This window comes from Buceros rhinoceros, unplaced genomic scaffold (assembly GCF_000710305.1).
Source record: "Buceros rhinoceros silvestris isolate BGI_N320 unplaced genomic scaffold, ASM71030v1 scaffold10163, whole genome shotgun sequence".
In the NCBI taxonomy this organism is placed as follows: Eukaryota; Metazoa; Chordata; class Aves; order Bucerotiformes; family Bucerotidae; genus Buceros; species Buceros rhinoceros.
The window spans coordinates 16525-38424 of NW_010404230.1; the positions used below are offsets into that span (position 1 = coordinate 16525).

Here is a 21900-nt window from a genome sequence, read left to right on the forward strand (position 1 = left end):
GGACCTCTGAAAAATGAAAAGGAACCATAATGATTCTAAAACTTGGTACTTGTTTCATCCTGTCCCGTGACTCATCCAGTGATACTGCCTCAATTTGAAATATTTTTTGGTGGTGTTTTATAAGTTGCCTATCTTCTCTGGCCCCTCTGCCAACCTCACCCTTGGGAATGAGCTGTTGGCCTGAACGTCTTTCTTTTATTCTTTAAAAAAATAAACGTTTTGATCCTCCCATACTAATACTTGCAGAAGATGAAAACGCAAGCTGTGTATTAACATCTGTTTCTTAAATTTCAGCTTTAACGGATAGACAGGAAAGCGCACTGATTGAAATAATGCTTTGTACAATTCGGCAAGCGGCTGAATGTCACCCGCCTGTGGGAAGAGGAACAGGGAAAAGGGTAGGAAGCCAAAAGCTGCTCATATAGAGATGTGGGAATGGCTGTGTGGGGACGGTGGGAGAAGAAGGAAGAGGTTGTAGGCTCTTGCTGCTGAAGAGACTGAATTCACAAATTGAGCTTCAGTCTCCACAGCCTCCAGGATCTGACTACCATGAACACTTCTTTTTCTGGATTTTGGCATATGCTTAATACTGTTTGGACTTTTGCATTGGTTTTTACTGTTAAAGGTAGTACAAAATCGGTTTTGAAAAAAGTGTTAAAGGGGAACAAAAATCAATGTTTGGGAAAGCGAAAACTGTTTCCAGTTTGAAAGAGAAAGCAAAGGAAGGGAATATATTCCGTTGCCTCTTTGGAAGGAAGGACAGTCACCGGTTGGCTTTTCTCTGATTTAAGAGTCTAGGCAGCCCTCTTTTACTGGGTATGAAGCAGAGAAGGGAACTGCAGCTTTTGGCAAGAAAGCCATTTACATCAGATTTAAAACTTCTGTGAGGATCAGATTGACATATGAATTGAGTAAAAATCATTAAAAATCATACCTGAAAGATTTGCTGGTCATTGTCAAGAAAAGCATTCTTATCACTTTGCACTGTAACTTGTGTAAAATCCTCACACCATCAATATTTTAGGTGCTGACAGCAAAGGAGAAGAAAACTCAGCTGGACGACAGGACAAAAATTACTGAACTTTTTGCAGTGGCACTTCCTCAGTTGCTAGCAAAGGTAGGCTCAATTCCATTTCTTGCTGATAGACTGTTGTTGTGTTAAAATGTTAACAAGTGTTGGTTTTGTAATTAACTCGATGGCTTGCCTGTGTCTTCATTTTCTCTTATTGGTCTTTATTAATAATTAACTGTTCTGTAATGAATTGTGTTGTCCCAAACTTTCTCATTTAAACATTCTTGTCAATTTTACAGTATTCTGTGGATGCAGAAAAAGTCACCAACTTACTGCAGTTGCCACAGTACTTTGATTTGGAAATTTATACCACAGGGCGATTAGAAAAGGTAAGGTAACATTCAGTGACAACACGGAAGGAGAAACCCCAGAATTTAGACTTAGTCACTGGAATTTCAGTCGTCATTGTAGGTGTGGGATTTTTTTGTGTGAGACTTTTATTTATTGTAACCGTTACTGAGAATGAGACTTGGACTTTGGAGCTGTGACTGCTCATAGACATACTAAAGTTTGAGTTACTGAGGCCTGTCCAGTGAGTTTTAACAGAGAATCTTGCCTGTTAGGTGAACTTAGGCAAGATCATGTACTGATGGGTTATGGTCACGTTTGAGGATATGCTGCCTGACAGATAAAGCTCATAGGAATATCTTAGTAGTTTTTCTTTTTCTGATCACTTCAACTGATAAACATCTTCACTGCATGAAAAAGAGGAAAAACCTGAGATCACAATTGATGTAGTTACCGCTTTCACTTTATCTGCTGTGGTGATGAAGCTGTGTAAGCTGTTCACATCTCTCTTTTTCTCCTCGGATGCAATGTTTTTGCTGTATTATGAAGCAAGTAGCCGAAAGTCATTAGGATCAAAAAAAGTTATAAAATGTTTAGTTGAATAGTCTAGCAGTGATAGAGCAGCAGTGAGCAGTGCAGGTTGAGGGGAGGCATAGAACAAGCAAAGTTGGTTTTAGTGCTTGGCGCTTTGGTGTTATGAAACTAAACCTTAAATTATACAGAGCTCTTAAGATGATGTATAAATGTTTGCATCAGTGGGAGATAAATGCTTCTGTGTTGTTCAGTTGTCATTGCAAATTCAAATGTTGGATAAAACCATACTGACAACTGCAAATTTTTAATGGCTTTTTTAAATGCATTGAATCTTTAGCTTTTGACTAACTTAATTTTTGCTGAATGGATTTTTAATTTACTTAAGTGTCACTGGCTTTCTAGAAGTGTTTGGTGTTCTCTATCATAGTTACAAAAGTAAGAAATTGAATTTATCTTTCAAAATTCCTGAATGTTTACTAAAAAGTATGTACGTGCATGTGTGTGTATATGTATAAATACATGTTTTTTCCCGTGCCTCATCTTTCTTGTAGCATTTGGATGCCTTACTGCGACAAATCCGGGATATTGTGGAGAAGCACACAGATATAGATGTTTTGGAAGCCTGCTCAAAAACATACCACGCTCTCTGTAATGAAGAATTCACCATCTTTAACAGGGTTGACATTGCAAGAAGTCAGTTAATAGATGAACTGGCAGACAAGTTTAATCGTCTTCTTGAAGACTTCCTGCAAGAGGTATTTTAATGTACCAGATCAGCTTTTCCTGCCCTGTGAATATTTCCAGTGTTTTTCTGCCTTCCTGTGCCAGTCAGTGAGTCAGGGATGGGAACTGCCCTCTGACTTTCAAAACTGTTATGTACAATAGTACAACAGTACTATAGCTGTGGTTATGTGAACTCGGACTGTTCTTTTATAGTAGGACAGTGAGTCTTTGATTTTAATCTCCAAGTGTCTTCTGGGAGTTCAAGAGAAGTTTCAGACAAACTATGAAAATATGTAAACTTTTCACCTTTTAGGTTTTGAAACTCATTTTTTGAGATGCGTATTGTAATTCCTCTAGAATTCTCCTCAGATATACTAGTGTTGCTAGTCGTGCCTTGATGGCATGTTGCTGTTGTGAAACATGAACATCTCTAGAAAACACTCCCCCTCCCTTCCTGAATGCAAGCAGCTGCAGTTAATAGTTTAAAAATCACTATGTTCCCACACTGTACTAATCTGCAGAGTGAAAATTTTCTGATACAGTATTTAACTTCACTATGTGGGATCTCTGACGTTCAGACAAAACTTGTTTCTCCTCTCCTCCTTATCTGTGATAAGGAGCATGGGAAGTGTCTTTTAGACAGCTTTGTTTTCTACGCTTTTCAAATGTTCTATCAAACTTTGCTCCAGTTCCTCTTGCTATTGGTCTGAACTAGGACTCCACTCAAACCCATCTGTGGACTCTGTAAGACATGTGCCTGGTAATCCATTTATTTCCCCCTTTGTGAGAAAAAGATAGAGTTGAGAGGGAAAGCAGGGAAATGAAATGTCAGACAGTCGTCTTGGAGAACGATGGCAATAGTCTGGTCGAAGCATTGAAATCCGTAGTGCTTTAACAAGGTGGTGCGACTACAGAGCAGTAAAACACGTTGGACTCGGAGAAGGAATTTCTGTGGCCTTAGCTTATTGGATGTTCTTAAATAGATACTTTCTGGACTCTGTACTCCTTTCTCAAAATGCAAATTTGTCAGAACTTGTGGGAAGATGAGAACAAAACACTTCCCCAACCTCTCACAGAGAGTTTTTTCTGTGATTAAAGAAGGATTGAGGTACTGACCTGTGGCCCATCTAGTCCAGTATCTATTGTCTGACAGTGGCCTCTGCTGGATTCTTCAGAGAAGATTGAAGCACCTGCATAATACATCGTGTTCTGCTATCCCAGACTTGTTTCTTTTTTTGCCTTTTCCTTCCTCACTACCTCCCTCCCCTGTTTCTCCTTGTCCTGCCAACTATTTCTACAAATGAACTGTACCTTTCTCTTAAACTCTCTAACTCTTTTTAAAAGAAGACAAATGTGTCACTGATAAATAATTCAGATGCAGATTCTCAGTCTCTTCTTGGTTGTCGGTTTGGGGGGAGTGTTTTGGGGTTTGGTGGTTTGTTGGGGTTTTTTTTTGGTTGGGGTTTTTTCGGTTTGTTTTTAAATCATCTTAACTTCCATAATTTGCTTGGCATACGCTGCCTGGGGTGTCTTACTGTATGATTATTAAATAGGGGGAGGAACCCGATGAAGATGATGCATATCAAGTCTTGTCAACGCTGAAGAGAATCACCGCTTTTCACAAGTAGGCATCTGCAAACATCAGGGTTTGTGGTGTGGGGGTGTTCTTTTTGTTTCTTTAAGTTGATACCACTTTTTAATGCAAGTTGGCGGTGTTTTTGTTTAGTGTGATTGAAAGTTGTGCAGAACCTCATGCAGTTTATCTGAAGAAATTTATATAAAACTGAAATAATCTGGGGGGTTTTTTTGCATTGGGTTTTTTGTGGTGTTGTGGGTGTGTTTTGTTGGAGTTTGGGGGCGTATTTGTGGTTTGTTTTCTTATTTATTTGTTTGTCTTTTTTTTTTTTTGACCAGTTAAGCTTTTCATACTTGATTACATCGAATTGCAGAAATAGTGTTAGTTAAATTACATCTTTGCTTCATTTCTAATACCTCCAGTGCTCATGACCTATCAAGATGGGACTTGTTTGGCTGCAACTACAAGTTATTGAAAACTGGCATTGAAAATGGAGACATGCCAGAACAGGTCTGTAGCTAAAACACGTTCTTTCGGTACAACAACTACTAGCTTTTATTGCTGTCTCTCACTGGCCTCTGTCATCTAATGGCGTTTTTTCCTGTTGATTTCAGATTGTTATTCACGCCCTGCAGTGTACTCATTATGTAATCCTTTGGCAGCTAGCAAAAATTACTGAAAGCAGTTCCACAAAGGTATGCCTTGTTCCAGCTGTATGAGTAAATAGACATTTGTACCTACCTACAGTGTCATCAAGTGGGAACTCTGATGGAATTTGTTAAGACCAAGAATTTTTTTTTTTTATATACTGGTACCTGTCTAAATCTGCGTTTCTGAGAAGTTCTTCAGAATTCATATTTTTAGTAGCAGAATGCTTGACTTCTAAACCTACTATTTCTCTAAATTGTTGTTTGTAGTATTTAAATGTCAATATTATGTTCAATGGGCAGAATTTTAGCTGTAGTCAATAAATGCAATCCCTGCTAGTCTGGCACAGTAGCAGTGCTAGGGGAGGGTAGAATACCAGTTATAAAACACAGAATAGTCAGTCTCATTCCTCTCAAGGAGTTGGCTTGAATTTGTTTGCAAACTGTGAAGGATCAGTGACAAACCAGTGAAATAGAAGAATTTGGACACTCGGAGTGTCCTTTTTGCTCAGTAGGTCGCAGTCGTATTTCGCTCTTTGTCAGTCTTCTAAATGTGGTGTTAAATAAAGGCGTGAAAAGGTGAAGTTGAGTTTCAGACTTTCTGAAGGAATAATAGGAGGGCCTGTCTGGTTCTATGTATAGTAATCTTGAAGGGCAAAGCTCTGGCAAATGTCATCTTTCTAATTTCAATCCCTGAAAAATCTTGGAGGAAGGATTAACGTTTCTTGTAACCACCAGACAGCGTCGCTTGGAGTGATGAGGCGGTTTGCTATGTGAATTGTCTAATGAAAGATGTTTTTTGAAAGGATAGACAGTTCAGAAGTGCTGAAACATTCTGATGATTTCTTTAACTCAAAAAAAATCAAATGTACTTCTTCTGGAGGCCTTCTACAATCGTAGACTAATAGACGTGGTTGGAAGGGACCTTCAAAGGTCATAGAGTCCTGTAAGAAGGGTACATGTTGTGCTTTTACCAGTAATTTACACTGGAGTTGCACTTTGTTACTGGAGTTACTGATAGCCTTCATCTATGTCAGAGATAGAATAAGTAAATTCTTCAGGTTTTTTAAACACTTTGTCATCTTTATTAATTTAAGAAAAAGAAGGTATAGGCATCTATCATAATTTACTAGAGAGAAATCAAAGAGACTTTGTGAGGTTAATTATAATCAATACTTTGTAATTTGGAAATAATAACCCATTGTTACAATAAGCTTATTTTAACGTGAGGATATATAATTTTTTGTTTGTTCATTATTTTAGGGTACAGTGGTGTAAGCTTTTGGTAGATACAGGAGAAACATGCTGTGTAACTTGTAATAATGGTTTTTATAAAAAACCACCTTTGTGAGATCATGGTGTTTTTTTCTGAGTGGTTTTTTTCCCCCACCGTGTTAAGACTTCATTAGTCGAACGAATAACCGTGGCCTTACTGATTCAGTAATTACAATCCGAAGGTGCGTTACATGAATGTGAACTTCTTCACTCCTGTCTGGCTACTTTACTGTGTAGGTGTTAACAGCTTTTAACATTTACAAAGCAAAAATATCAAGGTATGAATGAATACGTAGATTGTTGAGAACCGCTGATGTGAGGGAAGGATTTGGAGGCTTTGTTAGCCTATTCTTTGAAGCGTAAACAATAGTTGAGGTTTTTGTGATAGTGATTAAAGCTTTATCACAAGCCTGATGGCAGAAGCTGAGCCTAAATACTGAAAAGGTAGATTAGGAATGAAGATGGACTTAGCTATTTTGTGGTAATTTGTAATACTTTCATCAGGAATGAGAACAACTTGTAAGTGGTCTTTACTGAGACTATTTTCTGCTCCTGTATAGTAGAAATTGGTAAATTAAAGCTTTCATAGGTTTTAACTTTTGAACCACAACTATTTTATTGTATCTAACTGCTTGACTGCTGCCAAGTATACCGGGTATATACAGGAGTTCCACTGACTTCTGTTCAGTGCCAATGGAACAGGACAGCAAAGAAGTTGAAACACAGAACCGGAAGTGACAGAAATGTACTGTGCCTAAAGACTTTTTTTTTTTTTTTTTTTTTTTTTTTTTTTTTTTTTTTTTTTTTGTGGTTGGTTGATTGGGGCATTTTGCTTTGTGAAAAAATGAATAGCTAACGGTGTGTTGTTTGTATAAAGGAAAGAAAACATTCCTATGTGTAATTCTCTTAACATCAGTATGGTAATCTGGATGGGAAACGTTGAGAGATGAGGTTTTATGGAGTGAAGGTGTTGTAAAATCGATTTATGCTTAAACGCGTAGTCAAGAAGCAGCCGTTGCTTTTGTGATTCCTGTTGAGATGAAAAGACATGTTGTACCAGCGTGTACCCGCTTTCTAGGAGAGACCTGTTTCTGTTAAGATTGCACAGATGGTTTTTAAACTCATCTCAGTGGTATTTCTTTGTCCGACTGCTGCTAGTTACACAGTTGCTCTTTTGTAAGAGGACTTCCCCAGTTCTGTAGGGGCTAGAATTCTTATGTGATTGAGTAACACCAGCTATGTCCCACATGCGGATGGTGTTTGTACCTGTTTGATACTTGACTTGCTCAAGAATCAACGTTTCTGGAAGTCATTGCTGTACTTATAAAGCTACTTTTTTTTTTTTTTTTTTTTTTTTTTTTTTTTTTTTTTTTTTTTTTTTTTTTTTTTTTTTTTGTAATGGATGAGGGGAAGAAAACCCCAACTCTCACCTGACCTTTTACTTTATCCCCAAAGCAGTGAGTTAAATAAAATAATACCACATAGCCCTGTCTGTTTTAGTTATAAATAGCTACCTAAAATGTGTACTCTAGGTTGAAAATAGATGCTTGAAAGAGAAAATGCTTTGTGCTCTGGGTTTTTTGTTTGGTTGGTTGTTGGGGGTTTTTTTGAGGGGGGAGGTATTGGTGTTTTGGAGTTTTTTTAGGTTTGGTTCTGGAATTTTTTGTTACTATTTTTTGAATAAATAACTTCACTGTTTTCATCCTTTTTTTTCAGTACTGAGTGACAAAATTGAGGAAAGTGCTACTTGCTATTTTTGTTTGTAATAGTTGTTTTTAAATGATTCAAGGGACTTGAATATTATGTCTACATATGAGTTCTGTGGTGAATAGCTCTGCAAATGCATACACTAAATGTGATATAAAGTTGTAAAAGCAAATCTGTTACATGAAATCCTTCTCTTTATAGGAGGATCTTCTACGCCTGAAGAAGCAGATGAGAGTGTTCTGTCAAATCTGCCAACACTACCTGACCAATGTAAACACTGCTGTTAAGGAACAGGTTAGTGACTGTTTATAGCCTTCAAATATCCTTCTGAAGCAGTTGAAAAGTTCCTCGTGCTAATATTTTGAGCATTTATGTGAGAACGTGGCATGTCTTGGATGTTTAGGCTGAATGGCCTGTGAGTTATTTACTGTACTTGTATGCTTGCCCTCTGTTAGGTAATTTAGGTAGGGTTTTAGAATTGATTTAAACTTGGTTGTTTCTCATAATTTTAGGCAGCATGAACTTTTATTGAAAGGAGGATTTTGTTTGTTACTTTAAAGACTGGTCAGGCACAATGTAGAAGCCTGCTGGTTTAAGTTTGGTGTGAGAGCTCCATTTCAAAGCTCTTGTTTATGGTGTGGTCACAGCACACACCTGATGGAGCTGATGGATTCATAGATTCAGAGCTGGAAGAGCTAAGGACAGCTATTTGAAATAGAACTTTTAGTTTTTTACTTGTGTTTTTGAATGCTTTTACATTCCTGCATTTATACTACGATATATACATGCCCATCCACTCAAGAATTGAAAACAACTTTACTCTTCTTGCTGTAAACCTGTGACAACGCACAGGGGCAGCTTCTCTGTTCCCCTTCACCATGATGCTGCTCACAGAACATATTCCTCAGTTCTTCAGAGTCCCAGGGTTTTGGGGATCGCTGAATCAGGAGAAAAAGAATGGGTACCTAACATGAGCACATGTGTGTGTTTGTATGTGCACACGTATGCACTGCTTCATGGGGGATTTTATTGTTGGAAAGCAATACTTCTTTGTGGTCACCCTTAGGTACACTCACATGCAGGTCAGTTGTTAACAGTGTTCTTTAGAGATGTTTGGAGACTATTCTAGTAAGTGCTTGGAACAATGCTCAACAATGACATCCTGCTCAGAAGAGATGTGAGCAGTTTCCTTTTACCAGTTTTGTAGTCAGTCCCTCATGTAGTTGTCCTCTGTGGGAGAGTTTTAGCTGGAACTAAGTTCTTGGGTATTTCAGGCATAAAATATGCAGGTATTTAGTCCATGTAAGTGGTGCCTGGCATTTCAGGCAGGAGAATTTCTGGCTTTTTTGAAGAAAAATGCAGGCATGAAGGTCGTGGGGGGTGTTTTTGGTTTTTTATTTCTTCTGTTTCAAAAGGAGTTGAGACATCATCTTGGGAAATAACTTGCGTTGAGTTCTGAGGGTAACAGGGTCAAAGGAAAAGGCTTAACTGTAGGGGCTGTCTCCTCTAGGCTGTAGTCAAATAGCTCTCTAGCTAGGACTCACAGAATTTAAGCTTCCAGTGAAGAGCACAGGTTACTGGTAACAGGTTTAATTCTAAGTAAATGCCTTAAACAACCTTCAGAATGCTAAAATGAAAACAATTACAGTATCTCTCTATGGGGGAAGGGACCAGTCTGTCTTCTGAGTATACTTTTTAATTAAAGAAGTAGAAAGCAAGGAGCCTTTTTGGTGCTAAAGATAATAATAACCTGGTTGAGCTTGAAGTGGAAAATCTGGTCTACTGAGTTGCCCAACTGCAGCTTTTGAAGCTCTTAGTATACCAAGAATATTCCTGAAATTGAATACACATTCTGTATGTCAGAGAGCTATCTAGTGTCAAAATCACAATGTGTAGGGTGTGAAAGTGTGAGTAACAAATTACTGAAGCTCCACTAGGTCTCTTTGAAAGGCTCTGTAACGTTCAGACTGCTGAATGCTCTGGAAACCGGAGCTGCCTCAGTCACACAGGGTACTATAACCGTGGTTCTGCTTCCCTTTTCTAATCTTACAAAAGGGCACATGGGACTTCAGAGGAACTTTTTTGGGACTGGGAAATTAGTAATATTTGCTTTGAGGAGTTTGAGAACAGATCTGTTATTAAAATGGAAGTTCTGAAGAGGTTAGAGTCAAAGAGATGAGGCGCAGCACTAAACAGTGTTTTGCCTTGGTGTGTTAGTTCAAGGAATGTCAGTCTAGGTACTGTAACAGTTGAACTTCCCAGGGAGGTGAAGTACGGGCATTTATTTAGATCTGATGTCAGATACACAAGTTGGCCAACAAAACAAAGATGTGGTTGCTTTTTTGAAAGCAAGACATACATAAGGGTTTAATACTTAAGGGTTGAATGACCTCAGCTGTTGGATGTTTTACAAATGAGATGGAAACAATTAAAAACAAAATCAAAAAAAGGAGACTGTACTATGATTGGTGTCCACAACGTTTTCTAGTGACCTAATGTAGAATCAGTCAGGCAGAATTTGTGCGTTTCAGGCTCCTCATGTTATAATCTCATGATGTTTTGATGTTTAGTTTGCCTCACCTGTACAGTGGTTTTTATTTGGAGATCTAGTCTTCATGCAACAACCTCCTGTAAGAAACTGTTTAGACTTCCAGTGGGCCTAGGTAGCTGTTTCGTGTGTAACTGGCCTGTGGACACTGCTGGGCTCTAAGTATTTTGTGAAGTGGAACTACATTATTCTAAATAAAATCCAGCTTCCAAGCAAATATTTACTAAGGTTTCTTTTTCGTAGGCTTTCACGATTCTGTGTGATGTGTTGATGATCTTCAGTCATCAGATTATGACAGGAGGACGTGACATGTTGGAGCCACTTGTTTACACTCCTGATTCTTCACTGCAGTCTGAACTACTCAGTTTTATTTTAGATCATGTCTTCATTGATCAGGATGATGACAATAATAGTGCAGGTTTGTACAAAACTTAAGTTGCTTTGATATTATTTGCCTTCTAACTAATATATTTGTTTGCCTGTGGCTTATTTTTGTGGGTTTTTTCTTTTTTTTCTGGCATTGAGAGGTGTGCACGGGCACGCAGGTTTGTCTGAAATGTCAGTGGTCGATTAAAGCATTTTATGTTTTGGGGACACGTAGGATAATCATGGTAAAGATTTGGTTTAATAGGCACAGATATATATGTCTCCGTATCAGGAAGAGAGACTTACCAGTAGGCAATGAAGAGCAGGGCTGTCAGAATTGAGATCTGATTTTCTGAATCCTGACCATTAGCCCGCATCACTTTTGCTTAAATATGAAGTATTCATTCATCTTCTGAACTTTCTAGATGGACAGCAGGATGATGAAGCTAGCAAAATTGAAGCATTGCACAAAAGGAGAAACCTACTTGCAGCTTTCTGTAAGCTCATTGTATATACTGTGGTGGAAATGAATACAGCTGCCGACATTTTCAAGCAATATATGAAGGTAAATGTGAAGCTTGGTATTGATACTTCATAAAACAACTAGAGTACAGTAGCTGTGGATTTTTACCTTTTTTTTAAACTTATCAGATAACTGGTTCAAAATGAGAACAAGTCAAAACTCCAGAGTTGGTAGTTTGTAGGCCTTTAAAAGTTCTTTTTCTGTAAGAAGGGAAAAACTGACTGAGATTAGTGTCGCAGCTTCAGTGTGCGGGTAGCAGGGCAGGAGGAAAGAGCCCTAATAATTATCTTTATGTTGTTTTAAATATGTTTATTTATCCTGATCAGTGTATATTTTTAATTCAATTGCTAGTTTAGGAGGCCTTTTGAGAATCTTCTCACAAAGATCAGCTCCGTGATGTCTAGCCTCAACAAATAATTTCAGCTCAGACTTTGTAGAAGAGAGAGGAAAAAAAAAGTTTCAGGAGTTCCACTCACTGCCTGCCTGCCCCACCCTTACCCTGCTCTTCCCCTGCCAAGTGATCCTTATATCTGTTTCTTATTTAAATACAAAATCCCCTTCTTGGCTCCTGGGATTCACCACTGCACAATAATGAGTCCTCCTTTAGTGAACATGATCAAGCACTGCTCCTTGGTGATTACCTTAAAAAAACTTCGAATTTGGGCAGCCTGCTTTTGTCTGAGTGCCCTATATATGTTTTGAATCCCTAAATAACTAATAGGGTCTTTATTGAAGCTGAAATACTGAAATAACTGGACAGGGATCTGTCTTCATGGGAAAAATTACGGCTGTGATGCTATCCATAAGTGCTTCCTTTCAGCAGAGGAAATAGAAGGCTCCCCACCAGCGTTAGAGGAGTTACTAAAAGATTAGATTCTAATCTTGTACTCTGAAGGGGGAGCACGTGTCATTAAGAAATGTGTCATGGCCTTGAAGATAAATGGGTCATTCTGCCTCTAATACTGACAACAAGAATGAAAAGAACTGGATGGACTCATTTGAGGGGTTTTTTAGGATATCATTCTGGTGATGTAATCATGGACAGATTAGGTTTTTTCTTTTAAAAGTTTTTTAAATCAAAAATAATGCTAATTTTTTTAAAATAACAAATCCTAGCTGCTGTTTTCTGAAGAATTCAGTCAAGTTTTCAACTAAAATAAAAGCTAACCTGTTTTTTTCCCCTAGTATTACAACGACTATGGTGATATTATTAAAGAAACGATGAGTAAAACAAGACAGATAGACAAAATCCAGTGTGCTAAAACACTTATTCTTAGCTTGCAGCAGGTAAGAATTGTTTACAATATTTTTATGCATTAAATTCCATACTGTAGATTGCGTCCTGTTGTTTAATAGCTAGTGTGAGGTATTAATAAAGAAATTCCTTTGAAAGGTGGGGATAATAGGTGTAAATTCAAACACATTTTCTGCAACCCTTTGAAAAACTGCCAGAAGTCTTCCTATACTTAGCAGATACTGTGTGTATGTGAGAGGCCCATAAATACAAAATGAATGTGACTCTGTGATACCTTCTTAACTCTGAAACAATACTCTTGAGTCACGTATTCAGAAACCCATTGTGAAACTGCTACTTTACTTATTTATGAACAGACAAACAGGAGAAAACACTTCCTGCCTATGTGCGGGTTTTGTTTTTGTTTTGTCTTGCTTTGGGTTTTTATCTTTGTTTGTTCTGTTTGTTTGTGGTCTTGGTTTGTTTGGGTTTTTTCAACTATTCTGAGAAGTAATGGGTAGATTTAGTAATTCATTGTTTCTTAATGTTTGGTAGGGGCTTCACCCATCTTTGAAATTAAAACATGATTTAATACTCTCCAGTAAATGAGCTTGTTTGTGTGGCGACCTGATGAATTCAGTCGAGGTCAGAGTCGGATTCATCTGCTCACATGAACCATTTGCATGAATCTTATTTACAAGATCAGAACAATAAAGCCATATCTCTGCAAACCACTGTAATCCAGCACAGATCTCTGCTGGTGTTGAAAGGAAAAATGTACCCCATTTGCCCTCTCTCCCCACACCTCCTTGTTTTGGCTGGAGGTCATAGTGCCACAGAGTGGATGTAGATAGAAATATTGATCCTCGTTGAGAACTAACCAGCAAGTCTTTCATGAAGCCCCTAAGGTGGTTTATCTGTGTGGATATTGCCAATGCAAGGGAAGATGAGGCCCGCCTTTCTGATAGCAGCATGACTTTTGAGTAACTAGTGGAAATGCAACATAAAATACGCAACGAAATATTACTACGTTTTTTTCTGACTTTTCACTAGTTCACAGATTTTTGTCGCACTGGGTAAACGCCATACTTACTAGTCTTTTATGTCTTGGGAATAACCAGCCCCTTATATTTTAAAGTGCATGTGAGGAGGTAAATGTAGTAAAGATGTTGACCCACATAACAGGGAGACAGTTACACAACCCTAATATGGCAATAAGAGTATTAACATGAACAGACCCGAGAGTTATAAAATAAACAAATCAAAACTATTGACTATTGAGAAGAATTACCATCAAATTAAGTAGGATGAGAAAAGGATTGATCAAAGAAATAACAGGTGAAATTCAGTGTTCAGTTTTGCCAACTATTGATGAATGGGTAGAAGTCCGATCGTCAGTGACAGAGTTTCTGGTGTCTTGGGCAACTTCCCTGAAGATAGGCTTCCACTTCAGAATTTCTTCATTATACTGGTATTTTGAAAAGATTCCAAAATAATAAATCGGAAAGCCATAGTTCAGCAAACCGTAATAGTAAAACCAGGTGAGAATTCCCACCATGTATTTCTTCTCTGTTAGTGTACGTACCAGGGAATCCTACCAAATTGTAGTATTCTCAAATCTAGAACAGCTTATTTAGGGAAGTGCTGAAATCTGCCATCCAGCATCCTTAGTTTGATATGCATTTGGACAGCGGGCGTTTCCGGGATGAGCTCTGAAGTGCAGACTCTTCAAGAGAAGCCTTGACTTGGCTTTTCTAAATCTCCATGTTTGTCTTTGGGGTTGTCAAATCAACAAAACCAAAAGCCGCTCTTTTACTGAAACTTAGCTCTGTGTCAATTTGTCCAAAGTTTGGCTTTATCTTTTAACAAATGAAAATCTCCCTTCTCATTTCATACAGCTTTTCAATGAAATGATTCAAGAAAATGGTTATAATTTTGACAGATCGTCACCGACATTCAGTGGCATAAAGGAACTTGCTCGACGTTTTGCTTTGACGTTTGGACTGGATCAGTTGAAAACAAGAGAAGCTATTGCTATGTTACATAAGTAATTGCGTGCTTTGTATTTCTTCCCTTTTTGTAAATATTCTTGACTAACGTTAAAGTATCTTATCAGCCTTTCAAAACCAGTTTGTTAATACAAAACGTATCAGCACTAGAGACGATATAGCCTGTTTATAAGCTAGGAGATGACTGCAATTTTGTCCTTGAATTAAACCCAAATGTTAAATAATGTTGATGTTCTTCAACATCATGGAATAAGCGAGTAGATGATAACAGTGTTGATGCTGTCGTGAAAAAACATTTTTAATTGTCTTATCCGTAACAGTAAGAACCGATCCAGTTCATTGTCAGTGGTGGTCATGCCCTCACACAGAAAATGTGAAATGCAAGGTAGAGACATCATGACAAAGAATGTGTCCAGATTTGAATTACAAATAGTGTTCACTTTATTTTGCTCTCTTGGCATAGAGGAAAGTTCAGTTTGCTAGCTCCCAGTGCTTAGAACTTTAGTTTGTGCTTTTATGTGACTTAATGTTTAACTTTTTCTTAGGGATGGTATAGAATTTGCTTTTAAGGAGCCTAATCCACAAGGTGAGAGCCACCCACCATTAAACTTGGCATTTCTTGATATTCTGAGTGAGTTTTCCTCCAAACTTCTCAGACAAGACAAAAGAACAGTGTAAGTATTTTCTTAATATTCTTAATATTTGTAATAGTAACCACAAAAGACGTGCATCTGAATAAAAATGTATTTGTGTGTTGCATTCACCTTAAGTGGAATCTTTAGCACATGAAGATAATTGTACACTAATGCAGTTGAGTATAATCACAAAGGGTAAATTATATCTGTCTCTGTTATTCTCTTTTTATGGAGGATGAACTGAAATCGTGCTGGATTTGCTGTTGTCAGGCCTATTTTGTTACAGATGAGGAGCACTGGGTGTTAATGTCAGTAGTTATTTGTCTTGACGTGTTAACATCTTGTTACAGGTATTTTGCATCTTTGTAATTATTTTTTTTCCTTTAAAGGTATGTTTACTTGGAGAAGTTTATGACCTTTCAGATGTCTCTACGGAGAGAAGATGTGTGGCTTCCTCTCATGTCCTACAGAAACTCTCTATTAGCTGGCGGGGATGATGATACTATGTCAGTGATTAGTGGAATTAGTAGTCGAGGATCTACAGTAAGAAATAAGAAGACAAAGCCAGCAACAGGGAAGCGGAAAGTACCTGAAGGTAGAACTTTTCTCATCTTAAAATTTACTAGAGTAGATATTCATCTAAACTACACGCATCGATCCCTCTTTGTTAGCTGGAGTGAATGTGTACGCTTTAGTGCATTTTAAAAAAGAGGATAACTTCTGTGCGTGTCTGTGTCTTAGTGGGAAAACTATTAATTTGGAGAGTCTGAGTTACATCACACTGATTCATTTAAGGAAATAAAGGCACTACGCTGAGTCAAGTCACAGAATATAAAACTATTTTAAATGTTCTGGCCACTGGTTCTAAATCCAGGCCTTTGGGAGCACATGGAAGACTCTGTGATAAAAAGTAAGGACATTGATTCTCAGCAAGCAGGTAGTACATGTGTGTCAGTCACCTTTAAACACTCCGTTTTAGGCCAGTTTGAAAAAATGTATTGTTTCCTTCCAGCTGAAGAAAGCAGCAGTAGTGACAGTATGTGGCTGAACAGGGAGCAGACAATGCACACACCAGTCATGATGCAGACCCCTCAGCTCACTTCCACAATAATGAGGGAGCCCAAGAGATTACGGCCTGAAGAAAGTTATATGGGTGTCTATCCTATGCAGCCTGAACACCACCAAGCTCCACTCGATTACAAGTACGTAGATGAGTAGGTCTGCTTTGTGTTAGTGTTCATACACAAAACCAGTTCATGTTTAAAATAGAATAATGGTCTTTTTAAGCACGCAAGTAACGTGGATGTTGGCTCAAAGGCAACAGGAAGAAGCCGCGCGACAACAGCAGGAGAGGGCAGCGATGAACTACGTGAAGCTGAGAACCAACTTGCAACACGCTATGTGAGTGAGAGCAAAGTGTTCCTTCAGTGGTTTGGGGAGCTGGCTGTTGAACTGAATGCTACCTGTGGCAGATAGGTAGAATCAATACATGTGAAACATCTATAAGAATTACTTGTAGAAATAGAACGTTAAAACAGGTGTTCAGTGTGTGAAGCAGAAAGTTTCTGTGCAGTTTTATTCTATTATTTCTCTTCCCTTTGAATTTTAAGTGTAGGCTTCAGCTGCTTTTTTTATTTAAAAAAGTATTCCTTTCAAGGAAAGGCTGTCTTCAGCATTTCTGTGATCAGTAGAGATTTTATCTGACCTGAACTAACAGCAAAGTTGAGAGGAATCCTGTAGTACCAGTTTTTGTAGAACTTTCCAACCCAAACACAGAAAAACTCTGAAGTCCTCAGTGAGTGAAGGTGAAGACAGTCTCATGTTCTTAAATGAATGTTGTCTTTCAGAGGTCATACAGTCTTGCCGTAGTGTCATTTACTTCATAGAGGTTGATCACGTGTGCGTTTTGACATGCGTGCAGGTGAAACTATGTTCCAGAGCTGGTTTAGCTGAGGCTCACAGTGGTTCGGCTTTTTTAAATGTAGTGACCCCAATTGGTATAATTAGAATGACTCCTTACCATTCTTGTAAGGTCTGATGTTACATGCAAAAGCTGTGAGGAAAGAGGATGAAGGACTCCGGGAATGTCCGATACTGGATTTTTACATCCATTTTATTGCAAAGACATTCTTCCTTGCCTTGTTAGAAGACAGGAACAAATTTTTTTTTTTGTGGCAAAACTTAGGTTCTTTCTCACTTGAGCATAAATACTTGAATGGAAATCTCCAAATTAGGTATCGTTTGGATCTCTTGTCAATTCCTGTAGTGTCTCAGAATACCCGTGTAGAGATGTACCACAGAATTCAATAAGCTGATCTTTGTTAGTCGTTCTCCCTCACTTAGTATCTTCCTGCTGGTTAAGTACCAGTTTTCTTTAATAATAGTTACACATTTATTTACTTAATTTCTTTGTATTTTTTGAATATCAAGGGAAAACTTGATTTAGTGCTGAACGGTATGCTTTCTTCTTTTCATTTCAGTCGACGTGGCACAAGTTTAATGGAAGATGATGAAGAGCCAATCGTTGAAGATGTGATGATGTCATCAGAAGGGCGGATTGAAGATCTCAATGAAGGCATGGATTTTGACACCATGGACATAGACCTAGTAAGAAATTTACTTTCATACTGGATTTTTGATTTTTATTTCTGCTTTTGAAGTAGAATATTTGTATCAACTTCATGTGAAACAGAGAAATGTTTCTTGTTGATCTGTGCGTTCTTAACTGGCTGTGCCACTGTCTGAATACAAGGGCCACCTGTTCAAACCGCCGGACAAAACGCAAGAACGCTCCCTGTAATGATAATGTGAGAGATGAACATTTTTCCCCTGTAAATTCTTACCCCTTGAGAGTTAAGCTTCACTTATTACAGTTTAAAACCTCTGCTTTTTTTTTCTCCCTGAAATCACAGTTAATATGTTTATTTGCTTGTTTCCTAAAGCCACCGTCAAAGAACAGGAGAGAAAGAACGGAACTAAAACCAGATTTCTTTGACCCCGCTTCAATCATGGATGAATCGGTAGGTTAACTTACATAAGAGGAAAATAATCAGTCCTAAGGTTACAATACTCTTCAAATTTAAACAGAAAAAATGCAATCTTTATGTTGTCTGCATTAGCTTATTTTGGCGGACTGGTACGGTCAGTGAAATACGCTGTAATTCAGCTTCATAAATTCTAAGGTAGTCAGTGTTCTTTGCAAGCTTATAGGATTTTTGTTCTTAATACTTTATATGTAGCTATGTAAAATTCAAAAGCCTTTGAAAATGAGAAGAAAACACATCTGGTATGGAAAAGATCCTTGCAGGGGCTGGTAGCAGAGAGCTCTTAAAGTAAAATAAAATTCTGCATAGACAGAATAAGCAATGAGCTTAGTTGAGTGCCTCTGATGTCATTACCAATTGCCAGCATTGGATGGTTTGCGTGGGGTTTTTTTGGGGTGGGGGAGGTTGTTTTTGGTTGGTTTTGGTTGTTTTTTTTAATCGGCATTATTTATTTTGTGCATAAGTAAGATAATGGAGAAAATAGAGATAATACAGATACCTGTTTATAGAGATGAGAGGTATTTTTTCTTTCCATATAAAGTTTTAGGTCCAAACCATCCGAAGTCTGTAGTTTCTGCTTGCAGTTGCCCTTTTTTCCGACTTGATAAATCTGCAGTCTCTATTCTCTTTTAAAAATCTGCATGAGGGATTCCTTCTGTCTTGAACCACTTGTAATGTATGCAGCCAGTTTTGACCTTGTGTAGCTGGTACAAAATTACACTGGAAATAACAAGCTGCAGCAAGCCAGCAGAGGACAGTGCAACAAGGCTTCCTGGGCATCCTGGACAGCTTGGTGGAATTTGGAAGACGGTTATGTATTTTTTTACAGTATTGTTGCAGCGTGAACCTGTTCTTGTTATGGGAGAAAAGTCTTAAATACTGTTTTAAATGCAAATCCATATATTTTGTACCAGTGGGCCTTTGCTTTAGTACTAATGAATCAGATTAGGTTGTGCATCTAGCTGTTGTGTGTTCTGTTCTTGAAGTAACACCGAGAAAGTTTATCACCTGTTTTCTGACGTTCTGTTTTAAATTAGTTCTTCCCCTCCCTTTCTTGAGTTATGATTGATTGATCTGTGAAATACCAGACACTTTTTATTCTGACAATGCTGAAAATTCGGTCTTCTGCAGGTGCATTTCATTGATTTCAGGAACCTTTCAGCTTTTCAGTTTCTAAAACTAATTAAGCAGAGTTCTAATAGGTTTGTGTTAGCTAGATTTCCTTCCTGTTACTTTATTTCTCACTCATTCATCATGCCGCTGAGCCCGGGCTTTGCCGGCTGCTCCTCAGCTGCGCTGTGGCACTGTCACCACTTGGTGGCAGCCGCTCACAGTGCTGGGCTCTGCCAGCTGCGGGAGCCCCGCGGCCAGCCCCGCGCTGTGACCCGCCTCGGTGTGCCAGCAGAACAAGCTGTGTCCTGTTCCTCTGCAAGCAGGGAGCAGCGGTGCGCTGGAACGAGCTGGTACGGTCAAGGGGGCACCGTCTAGCAAACCTTTCTCGCAGGCAGGAGGCAGCGAGGGTGGTGATCCTGGAAGCAGGACTGCAGAAACCAGCTGCACCACAGCGCACAGCTGCTCTTTAGCATAAACCCCACCTAAATGGATTTAACTGCCTAACTGGGGAAAGCTCTGCTATGATAGCTTAGGAGACAATATGAATCTGTATTAAATAGAGCTGAATTTATCAGTCAGTATTTTAAATGTAAAAAACCCCAATTTCATAAATGCAAAACCCCTTCTCTGAACAAAGTTAATTTGCTTTGTCCATATAATTTATTTCAGAGGTCCATTATTCTTGGAGTTGTTGCACTTGTTTTTAATAGAGCTAGACATAATAAAGCTGTTTAATTTATTCAGATGCACATGGTTTATGATGAGAATTTTAGTCTGTCTTTTCTTTTTTTCTGATGTGTCCAGTTATCACTGGCACCAGAGGCAGTCGTGTCTTAGCGTGCTATATTGTATGATGCATCTAAAGTGAGTTTAATACCAAGAACAGTAAAAAATCGGTTTGTAAACAGATAAATGTGAACAGCAGTGTTAAGGTTCAGGAAAATAAAGTCTCGTGGCTCTCTCTGATTTTATGAAGTCCTGTAAAAACGAGGACAGTCACAAGACCTGGATCTTCAGGGTTGTGGTGTTTTGGGTTTTTTTTTCTCCTTTTTTTGGCATATCAGTGGTGATACCTACTCCCATTTGGCATAGAAAGCTACGTGGCTTGCTCCCACAGCGGGTGTGGAAACTGATTGTTTCTGGAAAGCTTTTTCTTCACTTAGGCACACAGTCTCCTGAAAGACAGTATTTTGCTTTTTACCTGATGATGGTTTGATTTTTTTCACTGTCTTCCTGACAGAGTTCATATTTAATAGGAAATATGAGGTTAGTGTCTGGATAGTTGCTGTGAGCTGTTGTTTTTATGAACACAGACACAGCAGCCGCCAGTGTATCGTCCCAGTGCTTTGTCCCAGCCTTAGATGCTGGAAGCTATGCACTTGATTTCAAGTTCAGGCCTATAGAATGCTATTGTCAAAGGAGTCTAAGTTAGGCAACTAACTAAAAATGGTTTGGCAATTATTACCTAAAATAATTAAAGCACAGTCTTTATCACATTCCTACTGGATCTAGTTTAATTTCAAGTGTGGGAAAACTATTTTCTAATGAATGAGGTGCCCTTTTCCTATTATGACATAAATCAGAAGTGTGGTGAATCTGGTTTGGAAGTAAAATAAACTTATAATGCCTTAACATATCTTGGAGTGTCTTAATCTTAAATCATATACTTATTGCTTTGTTTTTGTTAAATGTGTAGTAGACTACAAATTGACACCATTTCTAACTTTTTTTTTAGGTTCTTGGGGTGTCAATGTTTTAATACCAGAGCAGCAAATAAATCAGTGGTGAAGTCATTTTCTAAGTGGAAGAGGAAGTTTTTCAATACAAAATTGTGGTAGATACAGTGAAATTCTGAACAGATTTTTCTCTAAGGAGAATGACATGCTTTCAAGATCAAGTGCATTGAAGGGGCAGTTTTGTTTGCCTGGAAAAAAAAAAAGAAATGTAAAGGACAAGTAAACAATTTGAGGATAAGCTACACTTTTTGTTGGGGAAAAAACAAAATCAATATTTTATTTATGTGCTATCAGTTTATTTCCGGATCATAAGAAGTATTCCCTCTGGGTTTTAATCTAATAATCTGAGAGGTGTTTGGTACAGATTTGAGCCCCTCTCTACACATTTGCTGGCTATACTAAATAATCATGAGCTCTGCTGGATTGCTGTTTACATCCATGAACTGAAATAATAGACGGATTGGTTTTCTTACAGTGACAGAACCAGAAGAGTTGTCAGTATTTTAAATTAAATGCAAACTTCAGCAACAGAAGGTTTGTATTAATTAATCATGGAAAAAAAAATACATAAAGCAGAATTTTAACAGCTTTTTAATCTAAAACACACTTTTATTCCAAAAGCTTCATGCTCGCCTTCTCAGAAAGGTCCATAAACTCTGAACTACCAGAAGGTAACAGATCTCAGTCATGCTTGCCCATTACCAACCCTGAAAGTTTGCTTGTCCTTTAAGAAAAATGTAATGTTGTGAAATTCCTTCCAGTAGTGCCACTGTATTTTGTCTCCAAATAAAAGAAGCTTATTGTAGTATGTTTGCAGAAAAATTCTAAACAAAAATTATACAGCTTATTAGAGTGTGGGAATAGGGATCT

At 38.1% G+C, this 21900-nt stretch overlaps 1 protein-coding gene across 3 annotated transcripts in view; it reads left to right on the forward strand.

Moving 5' to 3' along the window:
- STAG2 (stromal antigen 2) overlaps positions 1-21900 on the forward strand; it is a 37977-nt gene extending 16077 nt beyond the window's left edge. The window contains exons 14-32 of one of the 3 annotated variants that reach the window (XM_010133316.1): positions 295-398; positions 1025-1117; positions 1312-1401; positions 2446-2649; positions 4171-4241; positions 4616-4703; positions 4808-4888; positions 8024-8116; positions 10614-10788; positions 11162-11301; positions 12445-12546; positions 14392-14540; positions 15048-15176; positions 15527-15732; positions 16150-16339; positions 16425-16538; positions 17618-17744; positions 18080-18157; positions 21030-21900. In XM_010133316.1, the coding sequence (XP_010131618.1) occupies positions 295-398; positions 1025-1117; positions 1312-1401; positions 2446-2649; positions 4171-4241; positions 4616-4703; positions 4808-4888; positions 8024-8116; positions 10614-10788; positions 11162-11301; positions 12445-12546; positions 14392-14540; positions 15048-15176; positions 15527-15732; positions 16150-16339; positions 16425-16538; positions 17618-17744; positions 18080-18157; positions 21030-21053 (2258 nt within the window). In that variant the 3' untranslated portion in view covers positions 21054-21900. Of the gene's footprint in view, positions 1-294; positions 399-1024; positions 1118-1311; positions 1402-2445; positions 2650-4170; positions 4242-4615; positions 4704-4807; positions 4889-8023; positions 8117-10613; positions 10789-11161; positions 11302-12444; positions 12547-14391; positions 14541-15047; positions 15177-15526; positions 15733-16116; positions 16340-16424; positions 16539-17617; positions 17745-18079; positions 18158-21029 lie in introns of all 3 variants that reach the window. The other 2 variants (XM_010133317.1, XM_010133318.1) reach the window with 2 other exon arrangements.